This window comes from Carassius gibelio, chromosome A10, assembly GCF_023724105.1.
Source record: "Carassius gibelio isolate Cgi1373 ecotype wild population from Czech Republic chromosome A10, carGib1.2-hapl.c, whole genome shotgun sequence".
Classification (NCBI taxonomy): Eukaryota; Metazoa; Chordata; class Actinopteri; order Cypriniformes; family Cyprinidae; genus Carassius; species Carassius gibelio.
This window is the reverse complement of record NC_068380.1, coordinates 1,532,803-1,553,635: the sequence shown is the minus strand read 5'-3', so window position 1 is coordinate 1,553,635 and position 20,833 is coordinate 1,532,803. Positions and strand designations below refer to the sequence as shown.

The following is a 20,833-nucleotide window of genomic DNA, read 5'->3' as shown; positions in this document are numbered from 1 at the left end:
ATAAGCTTGGTTTGCCTGTTCAAATTAAGGACCCATTTACACTAGTGTGTTTTCGTTTTAAAACAGCATTTTAGAATTAAAATGATCAGCATTTACACTAGCGTTTCAGAAATGATCTCAGTCTACACAACATATAACTGAAAACGCATATAACCCGTCACTTGACCATTCAAGTATTAAATCTATATTCATGGAGTTGAATCGCGTATAGAAAATCTAATCGAGAATCGAAATCGAATCGTTTTGAGAGCTTGTGAATCGAAATCGAATTGATCTGGAACATCTGAATCGATACCCAGCCCTAGTCACCAAGGATACACAGAGATCATGTGGGTAGCCATGCCATCGTTTTCTTAGTTTTCAAAATAAAGAGGTGCATCTTGGGTCGCTTTTTAAACAGTACATGAGGAGTACACATGCACATAAGACACTTGTCGACTGTTTTTCCTTCACTATCTAATCCAACAGCATACTTACTTGTACATACTTGTATAACAGGATCAATAAAAGACCTGTATTACAGGGTCTTTAAACAGGTGATCTAGGTAGTTCAGTGCACAATGGCCTACAGCTACTCCAAGGGTTCTTCCACACTAGCCGTTTTGGTGCGCATCCGGGTTCGACTGACGTCAGAGTTCAGTACCCTTGGAAGTTGTTAACGCTTTCTTCCAAACTTGGGTGCACACCCACAAACCATATCCAAGTCTGCTTAAAAGGGGTGGTCTGGGGTATGGTAAAGTGAACTCCAGTATGGTTTGCTGCAGATATAAACAATAATACTAAATCCAGGAAGTGAACCACTATTGACATATTTGATAAAAATGTGTTCGTGCGTTTCACTCACTTTGCTGATGAGGTTAACTGACCTACTGCAAGCAGAGAGCTGTACCATTTATGTTTTCATTTAGCATTCTTTAGAGCATTTGGAAACCAAACCAATGGTTCAAAAACATAAATAAAAAAGTGATGAAAGCAATGCTATGCATTTTGCTGCCTTCTGCACCGTGGTTACTAAGCAACGGGGTAAAAAGCTGTTGGCTTGATGGTGCAAACGAACCAATGTTCAGAGCCATATAAAACTATATGACCAAGTTCAGCAGGTGCTGGGGGAACAATTGAAGTCAGGTTCGGACCAGGCAATCGTACAAAGTGTGAAAAAGTTCGAAGGCAAACTATTAACAGATGGCTGGTCCATTTCCATCTTCTAACACAGGGATACTTTAACAATTGAACACATTTGCATGTTCTCTGTTTTTTTTATGTCTACATGCAGATAAACAAATAAAATGTTATATTTCATTTAAAGAAATAGTACACCCAACACTGAAAATGTATTAACCCTCAGGTCATTTAAGACGGGTAAGTTTCTTGATCAGAACAGATAGGAGAAATTATGGATTTTTCCTAATAAACACAGCTTTTCACTTCACAAGATGTTAACTGATGGACTGGATTGGTGTGGATTACTGGTGGATTATTGTGATGTTTTTATCAGCTATTTGGACTCTAGTTCTGAGTTCTGACAGCACCTATTCACTGCAGAGGATCCATTGCTCAGCAGATGATGTAATGCAAAATCTCTCAAAATCTGTTCTAATCAAGAAACCAACTGTTCTACGCTGGACAGCCTGAGGTTGAGTACTTTTTCAGCAAATTAATAATTTGGGGTGAAATATTCCTTTAATTATTAGTCTTTCGATCAACTCTCAAAACCCTGTTTTAATATCTAACCATTTTGTTGGTCAAAATTGGTGATAAGAATCTCAGTGACCATAACAAGGCACCATCAGCATGTTATTGTATAATGCATGGATGCAAGAGAGAGAGAGAGAGAGAGAGAGAGAGAGAGAGAGAGAGAGAGAGAGAGAGAGAGAGAGAGAGAGAGAGAGCACTAAAGCAGATCCTCACATGGGACTTCAGACACAGAAGTAAGTAAAAATTAAAGTTAATCAAAATCTGGGGCTGGCTGCCATGTTCCCATGGAGCCTTTACAACTCACACTTCACACATTACAGCAAACGCCTTTTCTCCGAAAGCACCAAGTGGAAAAAAGCATGCTTTCATTTAGTTACTTGGGCATATGCATTCATCTCATCACAACATAACAGCATTAACATGACACGCTATCTGACAAAGAGTCTAATTGTTCAGGTGACTAATAGAGAAAAACAGACATAACGGCCAGTGGTTACAAAAAACAAAGAGTTGTCTTTGACGCAGTAGATAAGAAAAAAAAAGGAAGAACAAGATCCTTATTTAACTTCATGATGATTAAAATGTCCTCCTGAAGGGAGTTTTTTTTTTGGAAGATTATTAAAAAATTATTATGTTTGCATCCTCATTAATTTTTTTTGACCTTTCACAATGCAAAACTGGCTCAAGGTGTCATGAAAGATTGAGAAAACTCACCAATCTTCTGGTTGAAGATTTTGTCAAAGGCCAGTTCATCCCTTTCCTCGAGGTACTTCTGCATGACACTCCGAATACTGTGAGAAAATGGGGGAAAAATTAAATATTAATTTATATGCAAAACAAAGGCTATCCAAACCCCACATAATCTACCCCCACATAAAACAATCTCGTCCTGAAAGTGAGGCAACTGGATTTGAAGCTAACCTCCAAGGCTGCCCTTCCACCTGTTCCTTGCCTTATTTTAGGTCTCTCCACAACCACCTGCTCAATTCTCCGCCCATCGCTTCCCAAGGGAGGGCACTGCCATGCTGCCCTGGGAGAGGGTGTTAATGAGCAGCAAGTTTGGGAAACTCAATCAATTAGCACCCCCTCCAAGGGCTGATTATCACCCAACCACAGCCCCATAGAGTCAGAGTGCAGGTCAGGGGAGACAGCAGTGTTCCCAAACAGGCTTTCTGCCGTCCTGGACCAGACACAGACAGCCCTGTAGTGAGTCACCTGTCACTTTATGGTAAACGGACAAGGCTGATATCAGGACTGCTAATATAAACACTGCTGTGCAATGACACAAAAATACTCATTACATATTTATAGTTTGCCATTTTAACATGAAAATTGTCAAAAGTTTTGGGTTAGTAAGACATTTTTTAAGAAATTTATACTTTTATTCAGCAAGGAACCATTAAATTGATCAAAAGTGACAGTAAAGACATTTAAAAACGTTACAAAATATTTCAATTTCAAAAATTATATTCTGAATCCTGAAAAAAAGTATTATAGTTTCCACAAAAATATTAAGGCCCAATCCCAATGCTACCCCTTAACCCTTCAAACCCAGATAGCCCTTCAAACGAAGATTTGTCGGGACCACACTTCAAACAAAGGGGTATGAATTATCTCGGAAACATGGCTGCTACAGTGAACAAAAAGACACAAATGTAAGATTTGTTGGCATAAATAAAGATTTTAACAAAGTAATCATTTGTTTTATGTTCCATTCAATTTTGAGTTCATATTAACGGTCATGTTGCTCAAAGAAATGTTTGCAAAAAATCAATAATATTTGCTAACGTCATACCATTACAGACTGCATGATAGTGCCACAGCATACGTCCGATCAGGGCGATAACTGCTGTAGACATTGATGGGGGCTAATCCCCCTAATAATATTTAAATCGCTAAACCATTTCCTGAAATACTGCCTATTCGAGAGAGAAAGAGAGAGAGAAAGAGAAAAGGAAGTTGCGTGTATTCGCGTCTGTGCGTGTATCTTTTTAGAGTGAGTTTATTTAAAAAACAGCGAATGTATCCTCTCATCGCTGGAAAAAATAATGTAGCGATTCAATATTTAAACTGTATTTAATAAAAGTTGTGGGGCAGCGTTGACAAGTTTATTTTCTCATGGATGTTTGAGCTGCGCGATTTCCGATATGTGTGTGTTAGTAAGCAGCTCATTAATACAGAACGATAATTAAAGATAAAAAAAGTACATGTGTGTACTGTAAGAGTTAGATGACGAATGATGACGTGTGACGGCATAGTAGTGGTGTCCCAATCCTTAGGGGACTATTTTCTCCCCTACCCCTTGACACTCTGTTTCAGGGGACAAGGGGAAGGGGAAGGCGGAGGGGTAGGGGAAGGGGAAGAGGTATAAAATAGAATTGGGATTGTGCCTAAGAAGCACAACTGTTTTCAGCATTGATAATAACAAGAAATGAGCAGCAAATCATTATATTAGAATGACTTCTAAAGGCTCATGTGACACTGAAGACTGGAGTAATAATGATGAAAATTCAGCTTTCTGTTCTTAGTGCATTTTTAATCAAATAAATGCAGCCATAATGAGCATAAGATCCTTTAAAAATAGTAAAAATCTTACTGAGCCCCAACTTTAGAACAGTAGTGTACAAAGGTAAATATTGCGGTTTATTATTATTTGTGTGTTATATTGGTACATAAATAAAACTACTAGGCCTAAATATTTAATCAAATTGTTTTATTAAACATCCAAAATATGGATTCAATATAGTCTTAAAAACAATACTTTAGCGCCCTGCCCTAGTAAATGACTTAACACATTAGAGTAAAAAGGAAAAGCTGTTATCTGGAGCGCTTATAAGCCATACACTTGAGTGGCTGAAACCTCAAGCCTGTAATGAGCCCTTTTAAGACATGAACAAACTTCTCATTTATTAATGACTACATGTTTTACTCACGCTCCGCATTCATATTTTATCACCTGGCCTACATTATTATGACACATTAACTGACCCTTTAGCATCTCAAAAGTGGTAACTAGTTCAAAACCACCGACTTATGGATTCAATTTAAAATGCAGGATTTCAGCCAAGCAGGAGATATTGCATTCAGCCACAACATGCGTGACCCCTCGCTGCCCGTCTCTCTCAGGAATCAGACGCATTCATCTCTTTCTCTCTCTGTCTGCAATCACATCAGGTCCGTCCCACAGTCCAAGGTCTAAGTGACTGAAACATTCTCCAATCTCTTCCACTCATCTTGCTGTCAAACAATCCCACCAGCGCCTCAAACACTTCCAGTCATGCTGTCAAAATCTCACCCCTCTGCCAGTGGGCTCACGACTGGCTTGAGGAGAATGTAGCAGAGCTGCGCTATCTCTCTCCGCCATTACTTTCTCTGCCGGCAAAGAACGAAATACATTCTCTGGGCTCGACATTAATGCTTGTCCGGGACAAGTGAATGCTTTGGAGGGGCAAGTGAAAGAGAAATCTACTTGCCCAATCGGACTTGAACTTGAAAATGTCAATACCAAAAACGACAATAACTACCTTTATTTGTGATACAGCATTTGTTATAGAGGTGTGTGGTATATATAGTTTGCGATAATGTTGTAATTGTTGTTTTAACAATGTGCAATTTGACATTATCTAGTATAATACAAAAATCAAACAAAACACACCTACAGAGTGCATGGGCCTACCTAGAATAAAGAAATATAGTAGGTTAGACTAGTGCACATGTGCGTTCTTTCACTGCATTATTCAGTATTAAAATGCATGAAGAATGATCAGAAAATTAAGCTATGGGGGCAGAAAATGTATACATTTATATCATTTCAGATAGTTAAGCAATAATCACATGAAGATTGAGCGCCCTTTTTTTGCTCCAAAAATGAGCACCGTTTTGCATCTAAACATAACAGTGTTTTGTTCCTAAATAAATCAACCATTTAATTAAATGTTTTGGTTCAAACGCAATGACTCAGTTATTAACAGTGACGATGCCACCTACTGGCGGTTTTATTTTCACATTTAAAATAATTAAAAATATCAGTATTCAACGTTTTAGATATAAAAACATTGTTTATTCATTTGTAACTGCAGGTTAAAGCATTCCATTTCCCTTAGAGCTGCATTAAACAGTGTGTAAATATATTTATTCCACTTCAGAAACAGCTTCTGTTTCCTCTGCATTGCAAAGATGAATTTAATACTGATTTCACTTTATTATTTAAAAAGAAAAATTGAACTAAATCTAAATGTGACATGTTTACAAAATCTACTACATATTCTCTATAAACACTAAAATATATTTTAGATAACTACAATAAATAATTACATTTATAACTCAATTTAAATGTTTCTTTTTTCCTCCGGGCAGGTAACTTTTATACAAATTTACTTGTCCAAAGCACAACCACAAGAGAATGCTTAATGTCAAAGCCCCAATTCATTAACAAATACCTTTGTTGTACCATCAGCTTATGCTTTTTTATGCACACTGGATCATTTCTGCTGTCAATATGGGATATTGATACGGTTGTTACACCACAGAGGTTTAAAAATGCTTACTGAACAACAGCAAACAAGCGCTTGAATTTGAGTTTGACGTTAAACAACAGTGTTAGTCTGAAGGTGCAGCTAGGAGTGGCATAACACTTATGTATCCCATAATAATGCTAATGATGGGGACACTGATGTTAATGGCTAATGCTTTCACTTGATCTGTGGTTATGCCGCCCTACATACTGTGGACTACAGTAATCCTTCTGAAAACAAACAGAGAAACTAAAGCAGACTAATCACAATGAAGAGCGGATGTATGGCTTACCACTTTGCCGAATGGAAAGCCAACCCCTGTTATCGTTTCAGATTCGTACCGTGCATTACCACATCATCTGGGGAAGCTAAATAGCCCACCAGCACATGCATCATCTCAGCCCTGGGAGAGACGTTATATTAGCCTTGGCGTAGGAAGGAAGATGATTAACCATATATTAATCCTGCCGTGAGTTTACTCTGCCTGTGCCCTTATGCTGGCCGACTCACAGATAACTTTCCAAAATGTTTGGTTGAATGATTTTGCAGGATATGTTTGCATAGGTGACAATCAGAACAAGCTCTATAAATAATTGGCAGGTCAGCAATAAAACTGAGCACTTAAGATATTCTTGGTTCAAGATTTTTACAACAATCACGTCCCAAAAAAAAAAAAAAAAACCTTTAATAGCTCAAGGTAGCACTATTTCAAATTATATTACCATGCTAAAAATAGCCGTGAACATGGATGTTAATGCATGTAAATTTATATTTAATAAGCAACAAGTTATTAATTTAATTATTGAAATTAAATTATTCAATCTATGCCATTTTCCCCACAAAAGTTTGTAAGCCTTTGGAGAGTGGTACATTTTAATGTTTGGTGCATCAATCTGGAAGCAAAATTAGGTACTCCACAACCCTTTTTCTATGACCATACTGAACAGAATAAAGTCTTAGCATTGACTTCTCTCTGTACTTTAAAGTGGACTCAAACCAAAATCATTTTAGTATCACATTCAGTTTGGTGTTTTTAGGAAGCAAAACTATTTTTTAATATAACAATCATTTTACATTACTATATACCCAAGACAGAAACACATTACTATTGTGAGGTTGCGGTCACAGTTATGCAAATTTCCACAGGTGAAATCCAGTCATTCCAATTGGATTCCACACAATCAGGATTTTCGAAGGAAAGCAAAAGAGTTCCCCAAGAGGATTTCGCAATAGAGTCAAGTTGTTCACAAGAAAGCTGTCTGGTTTGAAAATTACTTCTGCGTGAGCTGTTTCGCACATTTCTACACTTTAGACAATTTACAACAGACATTTTGCCAAAATGTTGCTAATGTGCACTGTAGATAAATATTTTACAGTAGTAAAATGACAATACTGTCTTAATTTCTCCACTTCCAAGAGTTAAACATTTGCCACAGTCTAAGTAATTAATGTGAAACACTGTAAATAACATGCTGAGGAAATGTCTAAACATGGCCTTAATACCCCATATTTCCAAGTAAGGGATATATTGCTACCTGTGCACTTTTAACTAATCTTATCTGTTTACATGACAACAAAACTTGCAGCTAAACTAAGAGATCCCTAATCACTCTTAAGTGTTATATAAACTTTAAAAACATTCCAACTACTGCAATGCCACGAATGCACAGGTTATACTGAGACACATGCTTGTGTAAACTGTACAGTAAAAGCTTTGTGTTGAACTACAGGCTTTACGTTGTAAACTGACAGCCGTATCACCATAGTGATCCAATGAGATGAGCAAACTCTGAAATATGAAATACCATTTCCTATTTCTTGGGACTCCGTTTGTTACCAAAAGCAGGTCTAAAAAACATTTACAGTGTTCAGTCTCCCAATGTGGTAGTAAAAGACAAATAAAATGTGACAGTATAGTCAGGTTATCACTTGTAAAGTTTTAGGACAATGGCCATAAAAATAAAAACTTATAATAATAAAAAAAAAAAAAAAAAAAAAAAAAAAACTCCAATGCACACAAGGGACTCCTCACATGATATCCAAGATTACAGGTACAATAAACTCCAAAGATCATAATTAACAATATTTTAAGCCTAATTATGTTTAATATAGGTTCACTACTTTTAGATATCACCTGTATTTAATTTCTGAGGGGCAAGTATTGAATATCTAGCTTATGTGAAATGGTTTATGGCGCATGAACTGATTCAATCTGACATAAATGTAAGACAAATACATTTTAATGTAATAATTATTTTAATGAATGATCAACCGGTTGATTATTTCTTTGATTAATTGGACAAAAAAAAAAAAAAAAAAAATACTAAAATCTTTATTTACAACGTTGTTATTCCACATGCTGCCCAATGCTGTCCTCAAATAATGTGCATTTTAAAGGCAATCAAAACAAATAGTGAATATATGTGGTCTGTGCAGAATAAAAGGGGGTTAAAATGTGAATGTATTGCTTAACATTTGAAAGAAGAAGTTAAAAACCCTAAATTAAAATAGATAATCAAGACAAAACAAAACAACTAAAAGTTAACTGGTACGAGGTAGAAGAAACACATTCACCATCTGAACATATTACATTTATTTGCTTCGACGTTCAAGGTCTAACGATTTAGAACAGTCACACGAAACCCCAACAAAGGGGATCTGTATGTCTTATTGAGTGTGCAAGCACAAATGTGAAGGCAATGTCAGAATTTCGACCAAATCTACAGGTGATAAGAGCCATTGATTCACACGGGGGAATTTTCCCAGCAGGCCTCAGTAACTGCTGAACAACCCCAAAGACACTAAACACAGCACAAAATGTGTGACATTGGCCTTTTAACACAATAATTAGGATTTAGCCAACGCTTACAAAAGGTACTGAAGTGTTACCAAGACAGCACTAGTCAGTACTTTGATACTGTCCGGGCCTAATTATCATATTCATACCATCGTATTTACATGGTACTCTGATGTAATCAAATAGCACTACTGAGCTATATCTCCAAAAATAAACATAAGTATCTTATCTTAAAATACTCTGTTGTTTTTTCGTAAGCGAAAGAAAGCAGTAACAGCAAATCCTGTGTGTAGTTAACGTTAACGTTACATGAGAGGCCATTGCTGAGGATGGTGACAGGGAATCTCTAACTAACACTTAAAATCGTTTATTTAACACCAAATTACACGAATATTCAGTCAAAATGCAGTGGAAATTATTAACTCAAAATGTTGACATGTTAAGCCGCCACTCCACGACAATACTGAGCGTAATGTGTGTGAATTAACTGTCTGACAGTCGTTTCGCTTAACGTTACCTGGGTTCGGGAAGGATGATTTTCTTGCTCGCGCGGGCCGCTGGAGTCGATTTGCTCTTCTCCATCGCCATCAGGTAGCTGACATCGGCGAGAACCGCTTCGAGGTCCGCCATCTTCAAGCCCTCTGGGTCGAACCGAGTCGTTAACGGTACCAGAACCAGCCGTGAGGAAGAGGAGGAGAAGGGGGGTACGTGTGAAGAGACGGTGATGTTGCGCGCGGGCGGGCAGGAGGACTCAGCACGAGACGAGCGCGGGAGCTGTCGTGGTGATGATGATGAGCGACAGAGGCGCGAACATCTATTCCAGCCCTTTTAATTAATTAATTAATTAATTTTTATCATCGGGTTTCCCCCCTCAGAAATCAACCATAGTGGCTGAAAATACACGACGAAGAAAAAAAAAAAACTAAATGGAAATCTGTTGCTTATCCATGAAGCAACATCACCATCGGGTCCACTGGAGTTGCAGAAATGGCTTCTTGTTTCAAAGAGGACGAATATATGTGCTTGGCATCACCTCAAAATCCGGAAATTTCCAAAATAATAACTCTAGATGGTGATAGCGAAAATATCGATTAATCGAGCCCCCCATCCAGAACCGAGTCCATTTGATTGTGTTTTACGTTAACAACCTTACGTTACCTGCCTCTTGCGAGTTCATTTGAGCCACCGTCTGTGCAGAAGTATGGAAATAACGGGATGGTTAATTACAAATACATGCAAGCTGGCCAGTCGGTGTCACAAATAGATGATACTCAAATCAAAACGACGATGCAATCCCGTTTAAAGCAACAAGATATAGAACCTAAGTCGTAAATGAGCGGATAAGACGATCTCCTTAAGGCATTAAAATAAAGCAAGCAAGACAGCTCACTGGAAAACAGGACAAATCACCAGTGCATGAAAATGGACGACTAGTGTTTTTCCCAGTTGAATCACATTAACCCGTTGACAGCACGCAAACATATGATGAGGGCAACATGTAACCTCCTCTTCTTAAAAGGCGGAAAGATGGTGGAAATCTGAAGCCCAATTGTTGGAGAAACATAAATAATGTCTATCGATGCGACACGGGCAGCTGGATTGTTTCCTGAACATCCAAAAATGCGAGGCAAAACGCATTCAAGATCCAAACAGCATATGCATGTGTAAATACCCCGCTAATATCACAAACTAATCCCCATTTTTGTGGTTCGATGGTTGAGATCTGCCTCTTGCTGATCCAAGCTGGCTGTCTTGATCTTATAAGTCAATTAAAGGGCCAGAATTAAACTAGATGAGTTTTGACGAGGCAAGTCCTTTGCAATGTGCAGCGCAATGCAGTTTTCCTCTTAAACTGGATTTGCTTGCTCGTCAATTTATTTATATAATGAGAGGTGTGCTCTGAGCAACAAACGGCTGAGATATTGCGCTACAGATGAGAGGGGGGCGCTAGAAAAGGAAATAAGCAAATGTGAACGAAAGCAATCCGAGTTTCCCTTTTCTAAAAAGAAATGTCGCGATAGTGCCACAAAATGTGGTCAGATGAAACTGCAAGTCAGGGACATATATCAAAAACACAGCTACTGTGATTTTGTCGTAAATAATAAAGAGTTCACCCTGAAATCTCTTCGCTAACGTTAAAGCTTGCGGAACTTCTTATGCACGGGCTGTGCGTCTCAATCTCGAGCTTACAAGAACGAAACTCTCGAGTTTCGAAAGAAAAACAAAACAACGGGACTTTCAACCCCAATACGCTTCGTTCAGGGGTTTCAAATGTACTTTTCTCCAAAAGACATCTGATTTAGATTGTTCGATGTTACTACCGAGAGAAACCACTCTTTTCTTTTCCATCCGTGTTTGGGTCGCAGATCCAAGTCTTCATCTCTTCCGACATCGCTCAACAAAAACACTATATCCGTCCACATAAAACACTCCAGTCCGATTCCTCTCAGGCCCTCCGGGAAAGACTGCTTCCTGAGGTTTCCCTACGGTTAATCCAAATGGGAATACACGACTATTTTCTTGTATTAGTGCTCGTGTGTGAGCTGAGCCCCACTGCGCGTCGTGAAGTGAAATTCAGGCTCTTCTGAGCACTGCACTTCCTGCCAGCGGCCGAGTCGACGCAAAAACCCGGCGATGGAGTCACAAAACAAGGAACTGGAACATTTTTGAGGAGATGGAGCTGGACTCCAGTAAGGTAAAGTCTTTGAGGTGTGTGTTGTCTTGATTTCATTTAAATTGTATTTAATGATACTTTTATACGAAACGAGTTGTTTTAGGACCATCTTCTTATATTTCTTTGTTTTCTTTTAACTTTTCATTTTATTTAACTGATTTACGCAAAGCACGCGAAACTATGACGCCTACTAAGGCGAAGGCTTACGTTATGCATATTAAATAGATCCTGCTGACGTTGCCTAGTAACCTTCCTGAAGCGCCCAGTCACGTTACTTCATTAATATTCATTAATCAAACCTTCTCCATAGAAGGACTTTTAATTCGCCGTCTGAATAGCGCCCACTCACTTTTCAGCAAATCATCCAGGCGTACTGGACTGCGTCACATTGCGTGATTAATATTCATAACCCATGGATACATCATAGTAGGAAAGTCTAGCGGCTGCGCCATGTTATCTAAGTAAAAATCGTTGTGTAAGCGCATACCACCTCTTTTATCAATAATACATCTGCAAAAAGCATAGTGCATTTTTTTCTAGTTTGTGCTTCTCCTTTCAATTTTGATTTAATCTGACAAACTTATATTTTAAACCCACTTCTAGGAACAAGTTGAGTCATGTTATGGACCATCTTTATTCTCCAAAGAGTTCTGAAATTTTCTCTCTCATTATCCTGAATATTTTACTGCATGCTTTTCTTATTTGTGATGATTTGGATTGTCGGTGTATTGCCCCCTCTGGCTGAAAACGGATGAAAGTGCATTTTATTTCCTAGGGATAGTTCATCCATATACTAATTTTCTGTCATCATTTACTTGTTTTCTTTGTTCTGTTGAACATTAAAGAAGATGTTCTGAGGAATGTTGGAAACCAAATAGTTGATGGGAGCAACTTACTTTCATATGGGGGAAAAAAAACCTATGGAAGTCAATGGCTACCATCAGCTGATTGGCTACCAACCTTCTTTAAAACATCTCATTTTGTGTTCAGTAGAAAAAAAGAGATTCCTGCAGATTTGCAACGGCATGAGGGTAAAGAAATGATGATAGAGTTTACATTTTTGGATTAACTAACCCTCTAAAAAGTAAAAAAAAAAAAAAAAGTTACATCAATTTGCAATAAAATGCACACCGTTCTTTTTTATTTGTTTGAAAGTGTCCAAAATTCCTCACTGTTGTTTCAAGGTTTTATTAAATGCATTTTTTTTTTGGACACAGATTTATAACAGGAGGTTAGTGAGGTTTAGGAAAGACAGTTTATTTAGCATCGGGCAGAAAGGGGCATGAGAGTTTTTGCAATGAGAGGGGCGAGGAGAAATCGGTTACTGCTGGATACGGCGGATGGACTGGATCTGAGGGGTCTGGCAGTGGGAGCCAAACTCCTTGTAGTATTTGTACTCCCCACAGTGGCGGTCACACTCCATGATGTACTGGTATCCACGGTAACCAGGGAACTGGTAGCACACGAACCTGTCATGTGCGGATCGAAGAACAGACAGTGGAGATGAAAAAAAGTGAAAGGATAAATGATACAGAAGTGACAGACGAACCCAAACAGATACTCACGCTCCGGACTGAACACGCATAGAGCCCACTTCATTGTTGCACCATCCCATAGCCTGAAGAGAAGGGTAGTCGTCACTGAGCTCTCCCTTGCGGCCCAGGTAGTTCTCCCTCTCATAGATGGTCATTCTGCACTCCCTGTGGTTCTGGGTGCAATTATATCAAACGTAATGTCAACCGATGAGCATTTTTCCAATGCAAACCAAAATGTATAGTTATAATACAATTTCATTGCAATCAACAACAAATTATTGTGAATATTGTTAAAGAAAACCAATGCAAAATAGTCAGATAAGGAAGGTTGGGTCAGTGGTGATATGGTTTTAAAGCCTTGGGAACTTACAGAACAGGAAATGGGTCTAAAGGAGGTCATTCTCTCGATGTGGTAAGCATTGCTTCCTCCAAAGGCATCGCACTGAGGGTACTCGCCACGCTCCAGCACAAACTGGTGACCCTGGTAATTTGAGTGCTCATAGCCCACCCACCTGAAGACAAACATAGGTTAAACATAGTAGCTGAAATTTAAATACAAATAATCTTTTTAGTTACTCAAAATAAAACTGGAATTAAATTTTAATATTAGATCAAAATACTTGGCCTTGGCAACTAACTAAAATAAAATAACTTACAAAAACTGTACAAAAAAATAAATGAAAGCTTAAAAAAAAACATTAACAAAAATGACAAAATCACATTACAAAATGATGGTAAAATGAAAACGGGGAAATAAAAGTGAATGCAAAATATATAAACACAATATTATACACTATTATACAGAATTTAACTCACTATTTAACTCAGAAATGGTTAAATTGAACAAATAATTAAGTTACACAAACTATATAAGGTAAATATGACATTTTTGATATAGAAAGACTGATATAGTATTTATTTTAAAACATACTCCAATAATCGTATAAAAGACGTTTTTACAATTGAAAAATCATTTTTCACAAGTGTTGTTAACTAAAATTACAACTATTAAAATGGTTACTGTTCACTGAAATAAAGTACAATATAAAATTTTATTAAAAGAACTTCGAAAATTAGAAATGCCTTGTAACATAACTTTAAGTGCTAAAATAACTAAAACTGAACTGAAAAAGATCATTTAAATCTACAATGAAATAAAAAAAATAAAAAATGACAAAAGCACACTACAAAATTGTTAAAACAAGCTAAAATACAAATATAAATATAAAAGCAAATGCATGACATTAATCAATATTTTAATTGAATATATAATTTTAAAAAAATAATAATGGTGAATGATTTACTCAAAACTTGCTAGTAAATATCCCAATAATTGGCATGTCACTCGAATAAATACATGATTTTGAAGTAGAAAAACTAAAATAATATTTTCTTGTAAACATATTCCTATAACCTTTGTTTTATTTAAATTTTCAAAAAATCTGTTTTTACAGTGTACTAAATCAACACCATGGCCTCAGTTTGTGGACAAGCACATGAATGTTTCATATCAGACCGTCCTCATACATCAAAACATGTTCTTAAGTGACCTGTCTGTTCTAATTAAGGGTACATAAATAAAAGGCCACACGGAATAAGGACACGCTTGTTAAACAAAACCCCTGCTGACCAAGAATCGCGATTACTATTGCTCCGACTAAGGGTAAGTGATTTTAACAAACCATTAGCCCCAACTTCTGCCACTAAACCAGCACTGTTTGTCATATGACACGACTGCTACCTCAAACTGAGCAGACAGACTTGAGACACACTGATCTCTAACATCTAAGCCTAAACTCTCATGTTTTATTGCTTTATAGAGTATATTTTTTGTGAGAGTAAAGGGTCAGGACATGGAGTCACACACAGCTAGTGGAGATAACTGGCACAAACCACAGGAATTACATAAACTATCAGACAAAGAGTTTGGAGAAAAGACTCACGCTCCGCTCTCCACTCTCAATGAGCGCACGCTCTCGAAACCGAACTCCATGACATTGCAGCACTCGGAGGTGAACTCATGGTGACGACCCTGGAAACACTCCTCGTCGTACACGATGATCTGGAAGACAGAGGTGGGGCACCTTTAAAGATTTCAAGGGCACAATTAAAGACTTGCATGTTGGGGGAAAAGGCCAAATGGGATGTGAAGCACTATAAAAGAAACAGTGTTAATCAACCCCAGCGGTTACATACTAGGAATTATACTATCAAAACCTTCCAGATAACAACATTCCTGGAGCACTTGCAATCATTATACAGTATTTCCAGACTTATGTAAGATTCTCTGGAAAACAACAACTTGTTTTGGAGATCGTGTTGAGTGTTTCTGAAACATTTGCAAAGAACACACTGAAATGCACATTAAAATGAAAGACAATTGAAATAGTATTTTCTCTATGATATATATATATATAGTAAAATGTTCTCTAATAAAAAAAACTATTTTTACAGCATACCTTCCAATGGCCAGAGAACTTGGTGCAATGGTGAGTCATCTCGTTGGCTTGAAAACAAAGAGCAAGTTGGTACAAACAGTTACAAATAGTTACAGATTAAACATATAATTAGTCTATAAACTTTACTAAAGATAATAGTGATAACAAACCAACACCCCTCTGAATAAATGAGACTTTACATCAGCACGGTTTGACTATGTGCTCTGGTTTTGAGTCATTCTCAAGTAATCGGACCAAACAGGAAGGCCGCTCTAAAAGAAGCCCAGGCCTGTGGTGGTTTAAGACATATGAGGGTGATGGGGGGACAGACAACGGGCCCGTAGCGGAGAAGAACTCACCTCGCTTCGATGCCCTTGGGACGTCCTGATGTGAGAGTGAAAGCTGGGCATGTGCATGTACCCTTTTAAAGCCTCCCCTGGCAAAGGGCCCATTAAAAGCCCCGGCTCAGCAGCGAGGGAGGGGCCTGCCATTGTCCAGGTGACAAAGGAGGGGTTAAACCTATACAGCTGGAGAAGTGCAAACGCCACACTATGCCTGCCTGGATCCAGGTCCGGGTCCTCGGACCTGGACACATGCGAGTCACACGAACATACGTGTTAAAGACTGACACGAATCTGAGACGGTGCATGTGCAGGGAAAGATGCTGCTGGCCTTGGACACATTCCATACATGATGCTTTTGTTTTGGTTCCGAGAATGCATTGAAAAAATGATTGACAGAAGGTGAGGTCCACAGTGATGCTATGAAGATGTCATACACTTACAGTAAATACCATAATAAAAGATATTAAATTATTCAACAGTCTTATCATTTACACAAAAAAATATTTAGCTTTTGCACAATAATATGTTTTAAAATAACCCCTGTTTGTGGCCCAGAATAATTAAGTAAATCAAAATTATAGATAACCTTTAAAATATGTTGAGGAAAATTATTCATCTTGGTCTCAATTTTTTTATAGTTTGAAGATGTAAAAAGCGAAGAAAAAAGCCAGTTACATGCATTAAACAAAAAATTAAACATTGATTAATCATATTCACCTATATATTATCTAGTGCAGAGGTTTTATTTATTTCTTCTATGACCTAAATTAATTACTTGAAGGATCACCTGTGATTTTAAATAATGTTACACTCTCAAAATGTTTTCTATTTGAATATGTATCTTGAAATGTAATTTATTCCTGTGATGTAAAGCTGTATTTTCAGCATCATTACTCCAGTCTTCAGTGTCACATGATCTTCAGAAATCATTTTAATATGCTGATTTTCTGCTCAAGGAACGTTTCTTATTATTGTAATAATATGAAAACTGCTGTGCTGCTTAATATGTTTTTGGAAACAGCATTTATTTTATTATATAAATCTTTTGTAACATTATAAATATCTTTACTACCACTTTTGATACATTTAATGTGTTCCTGCTAAATAGATACATTAATTTCTTTAAAATAAAAATCTTACTGAGCCCAAACATTTGAATGCTATTATATATTATTGCTATGTTTTACATTTAAATGGACATGCACATTTTTATTTATTTACTTATTTACTTAAATAGTTTATTTATTTAACTGTCATAGTCTCACAAACCCTCTACAGTTCCATCTCCAACCCCAAGGGAAACCCTGGCAGATTTTTTTAAATTTTTTATGCTTTAATCAATAAATACATAGGTCTGGCCTTCATAAACATTCCAGGAATGTAATCTAAAATTTAAAAATAAAATAAATAATAACTGACTGTGATAAAACAACTGTAATGATAATCATGATAATAATACATTAAATTCATAGCACATTCCAAACATAAAAAGCAAGCAAAACAAATTCACGTCAGAATATAAAAACATTTATTTATATACAGAAAGATAAAAACTGTAAAAGGCTGTAAAAGGCTGTAAAACTGTTTACAGGCTGCTCTTTATTTATCAGTCTGCTTTCAAAGGTTATTGCTAATCACTGAGTGAGTCAGCGAGGAGAGGCTCTCAAAAGATACACTGCAGTTGTTACAGGGATATTGCAGCATTTATTTTAGAAGATTGTAGCCACATATCTCATACCACATGTTCAGAGAGCACCTGTAAGACTGTGCAACTCCATGTGGGATCCTTCTGTTGCATAACAAGCTCATTCAGCGTTTGCTGTCACACAAGCACGACCTAAAAGATTGAAAATGTAATATTAAGCCTAAAAATCATGAGAATCTGAATGACTGGGATCAAACCGTTATCAGATGTCAGATATGGATTCTTAGGGCCAACATTTTGTAGCAATAATAATAATAATAATAATAATGCATTATATATTAAAAATAGAGATTCAAATATAAACATTACAAGCTCTCTAATATTAAGCAATAATAATAATAATAATAATTATTATTATTATTATTATTATTATTAATTAAACATAATATATTATATATATATATATATATATATTAAAAATAAATATTTTTAAATATTCAGATAGATAAAAAAAAAAACGTAAATATATATTAATTAGATCGCAGTGTAACTCAAACGTCAATGTGTATTTCTTGTCAAACTCAAAGTCCGAGAGCATGTTAGAGAGCAGATGGATTAGGATCACGTGACCTCTGACCTGAATGCGTACCTCTCGTCCATATGTAGCCTATAGCATAGAGAGCAAGCTAAAGGGGAAAGTGCCATTGTCAGGGCTTTCCATTGACAGTAAAATGCTTACGGGCGCTGCAGGGAGAGCCTTCTGGGCTATGCGATGACCCTGTGCTTTGGCACAGGCAAAGTCTGATGACGGTGTGTTTCTATTGTACGCCGAGCGCCTCTGTACTCCCCTTGCCAGGGTATAAAAGTTACAGCACTGGTCAAAGGGGCCAGCACGAGCCAGCCAACCCAGCACAGCTGTACTCAAGCAGGTAAGAGTCCAGGTAAAACGGACGCAGCTAAAGCTGAATCCCTTCACTATCTCACAGATGTAGTAGGGAATTGCCCTGGATTCACTTGTTTTTCAGAGACTGGAATCATTTTTAAATGTGAAGCCCAAACCCTATCATCCCTAACATTCAGCCCCTGTCCCACAACACCAGTCTCATATGGATATTTTGGAATATACACACCAAGCCTCATGACATTTTCGCACCTTTTGCTCTTTTCTCACAGACATTCTTGAACCCCTTCATCATGTCTCAGACCGCCAAGTCCGCCACCAACCAGGGCGCTGATGCCAAGGACAAGGGAGCTCCCGCCCCTGCCGCCACCAGCAAGGCTTCCAAGACCGGAGACCCCGGATTCATGGGTAACTACAAAGTAAGTACCTGCATTCAACTGGTTTTAATGAGCGGATTTTGTCAGACAAACTACCTATAGACACTGTAATTAGCATAAAATATTTATAAATCCATGGGAACTTTCTATTGCACTAATGGTTATTTATAATGAAAAAAAAATATATTTTGATTTGTAAAATTTGTTCACACTAAGAAAATAAATGGTTTTAAGAAGGTTCTTTGGAGAACTCAAAATGTTTCTTCTATTGCATCATTGCAGTTTTATTTGTAGATTACCCACAAAGACCAGATAAAGTGTGAAATGAAGAAACTAAGTAGGAAACCCAGTCATGGACTACTTCTTCTCTTGCAGATCTTCCTGTTCGACCAGGAGAACTTCCAGGGCAGGATGATGGAGGTCCAGAATGAGTGCATGAACGTCTGTGAACGCGGAATGGACAGAGTCCGCAGTATCATTGTTGAGTGCGGCCCGTAAGTCACCGATCAGTGGATATGATCTAATGTGGATGGGAAAAACACTAAGATACTTTTAGTTTTTATTAGAATATTGAATTAGATTTTTTTTTTAATTACAATTTTTTTACAGTTTTAGTAATTTTGTTTTGCTTTGTCATTTTAGTTCATTTTTTATTTATTTATTATTATTTTGTATTTCAGTTTTATATAAATTTTTTGCATTTTTTTATCTAAATGAAAATTATACTTTTTCAAATATTTTATTTATTTCAGTTAATGTTTTATTATATTTCAAGAATGTATTTTCACAGTTTCAGTTTTAGTGTTACATAACTATAATAAGTCTAAACTTGTTGATACCATCCCTTTTCCTCCTTACTCATGCTGTCATCCCTCCGTCCCTCTTTTTTTTCTCTCGCCCACGTGTTGCCATCCACTGTCTGGTATGCATCTGTCCCTGCTGTCCATGTCTTCAGCTTTGTTGCCTTCGAGCAGACTAACTTCCGTGGTGAGATGTTCATCCTGGAGAAGGGCGAGTATCCTCGCTGGGACACCTGGTCAAACAGCTACCGCAGTGATTGTCTCATGTCCCTCAGACCCATCCGCATGGTAGGACACTCGGGAGGGCGTCGCAACTCATCCTTATTGAATTCAAATGCATGTTGCTAATTGGTCCAAATGTGTACAGGACCCCATGGAGCACAAGATCTGCCTGTTTGAGCTGTCCGACTTCCAGGGCAACAAGATGGAGATCCAGGAGGATGACGTGCCAACCCTGTGGGCGCATGGCTTCTGTGACAGAGTGGGCAGCGTGAGGGTCCCCGGTGGAGCGTGAGTACCAAATCAAAACCTCAATTAACAGCTAAAAGCAATACTATCCCATGTTTTACACACTCTTTTCGTCTTTTTGAAGTTGGGTGGGATACCAGTACCCCGGTTACAGAGGCTACCAGTATCTGTTTGAGTGCGGCGACTACAGACACTACAACGAGTTTTGTGCCTTCCAGCCTCAGATTCAGTCCATGCGCCGTGTGAGGGACATGCAGTTCCACAAGCACGGCTGCTTCAATCTGACCGCTGCTAAACAGTGAACTCACCCCGCTGCGGTCCTGTAGCATAGCGACTAGCCTTCTCATGGCTTTTTATCCCAATACCTCCCCCTTTTCTCTGACTCCTCCACCTTCCCCAGAATAGATTCATTTAAATTGTCCCAGACATCTAACTGACTTTTTATGATGCCAATAATAAACATGTTTTGGAAAAACAAAAAAGCTGATTTCTCTTGTTATTCTTTCCTGAGAATATCTAATCTTTTATGATTAATCTGTAACATTAAAGCACATAAAGGGGTGATTTAAATTTTTTATTTTCTCTTTGGAGTGTTGCATGAAGAAGATCTGTATAGTTGTAAAGTTTAAAGTCTCAAATCAAAAG

The 20,833-nt window shown here is 37.5% G+C and overlaps 3 protein-coding genes across 5 annotated transcripts in view; 1 reads left to right on the top strand and 2 right to left on the bottom strand.

Moving 5' to 3' along the window:
• The window catches only part of LOC128020761 (beta-adrenergic receptor kinase 2), a 56,457-nt gene extending 44,861 nt beyond the window's left edge, over window positions 1-11,596 (bottom strand). Inside the window, exons 1-2 of the mRNA XM_052607404.1 lie at window positions 9,524-11,596; window positions 2,410-2,486 (exon numbers count right to left, since the gene is read on the bottom strand). Coding sequence (XP_052463364.1) covers window positions 2,410-2,486; window positions 9,524-9,636 — 190 coding nt within the window. The 5' untranslated portion in view covers window positions 9,637-11,596. The remainder of the gene's footprint in view (window positions 1-2,409; window positions 2,487-9,523) is intronic.
• On the top strand, window positions 11,556-20,669 carry LOC128020763 (beta-crystallin B1-like). 3 transcript variants are annotated; one of them, XM_052607407.1, is made up of 6 exons: window positions 11,556-11,701; window positions 18,816-18,962; window positions 19,296-19,414; window positions 19,876-20,008; window positions 20,088-20,230; window positions 20,313-20,669. In XM_052607407.1, exons 1-6 carry the CDS (start codon window positions 11,681-11,683, stop codon window positions 20,488-20,490), a joined length of 741 nt encoding a protein of 246 aa, XP_052463367.1. In that variant the 5' UTR covers window positions 11,556-11,680; the 3' UTR covers window positions 20,491-20,669. The 3 variants fall into 3 exon arrangements, with proteins under 3 accessions (XP_052463367.1, XP_052463368.1, XP_052463369.1); XM_052607408.1 differs by lacking the exon at window positions 11,556-11,701 and adding an exon at window positions 18,511-18,571; XM_052607409.1 differs by lacking the exon at window positions 11,556-11,701 and adding an exon at window positions 18,563-18,583.
• Window positions 12,917-16,076, bottom strand: LOC128020765 (beta-crystallin A4-like). Its single transcript, XM_052607410.1, has 6 exons — window positions 16,013-16,076; window positions 15,675-15,721; window positions 15,159-15,277; window positions 13,586-13,727; window positions 13,246-13,388; window positions 12,917-13,149 (listed from the first exon to the last, which is right to left on the bottom strand). Exons 2-6 carry the CDS (start codon window positions 15,711-15,713, stop codon window positions 13,002-13,004), a joined length of 591 nt encoding a protein of 196 aa, XP_052463370.1. The 5' UTR covers window positions 15,714-15,721; window positions 16,013-16,076; the 3' UTR covers window positions 12,917-13,001.
• Window positions 20,670-20,833: the final 164 nt, after the last annotated feature.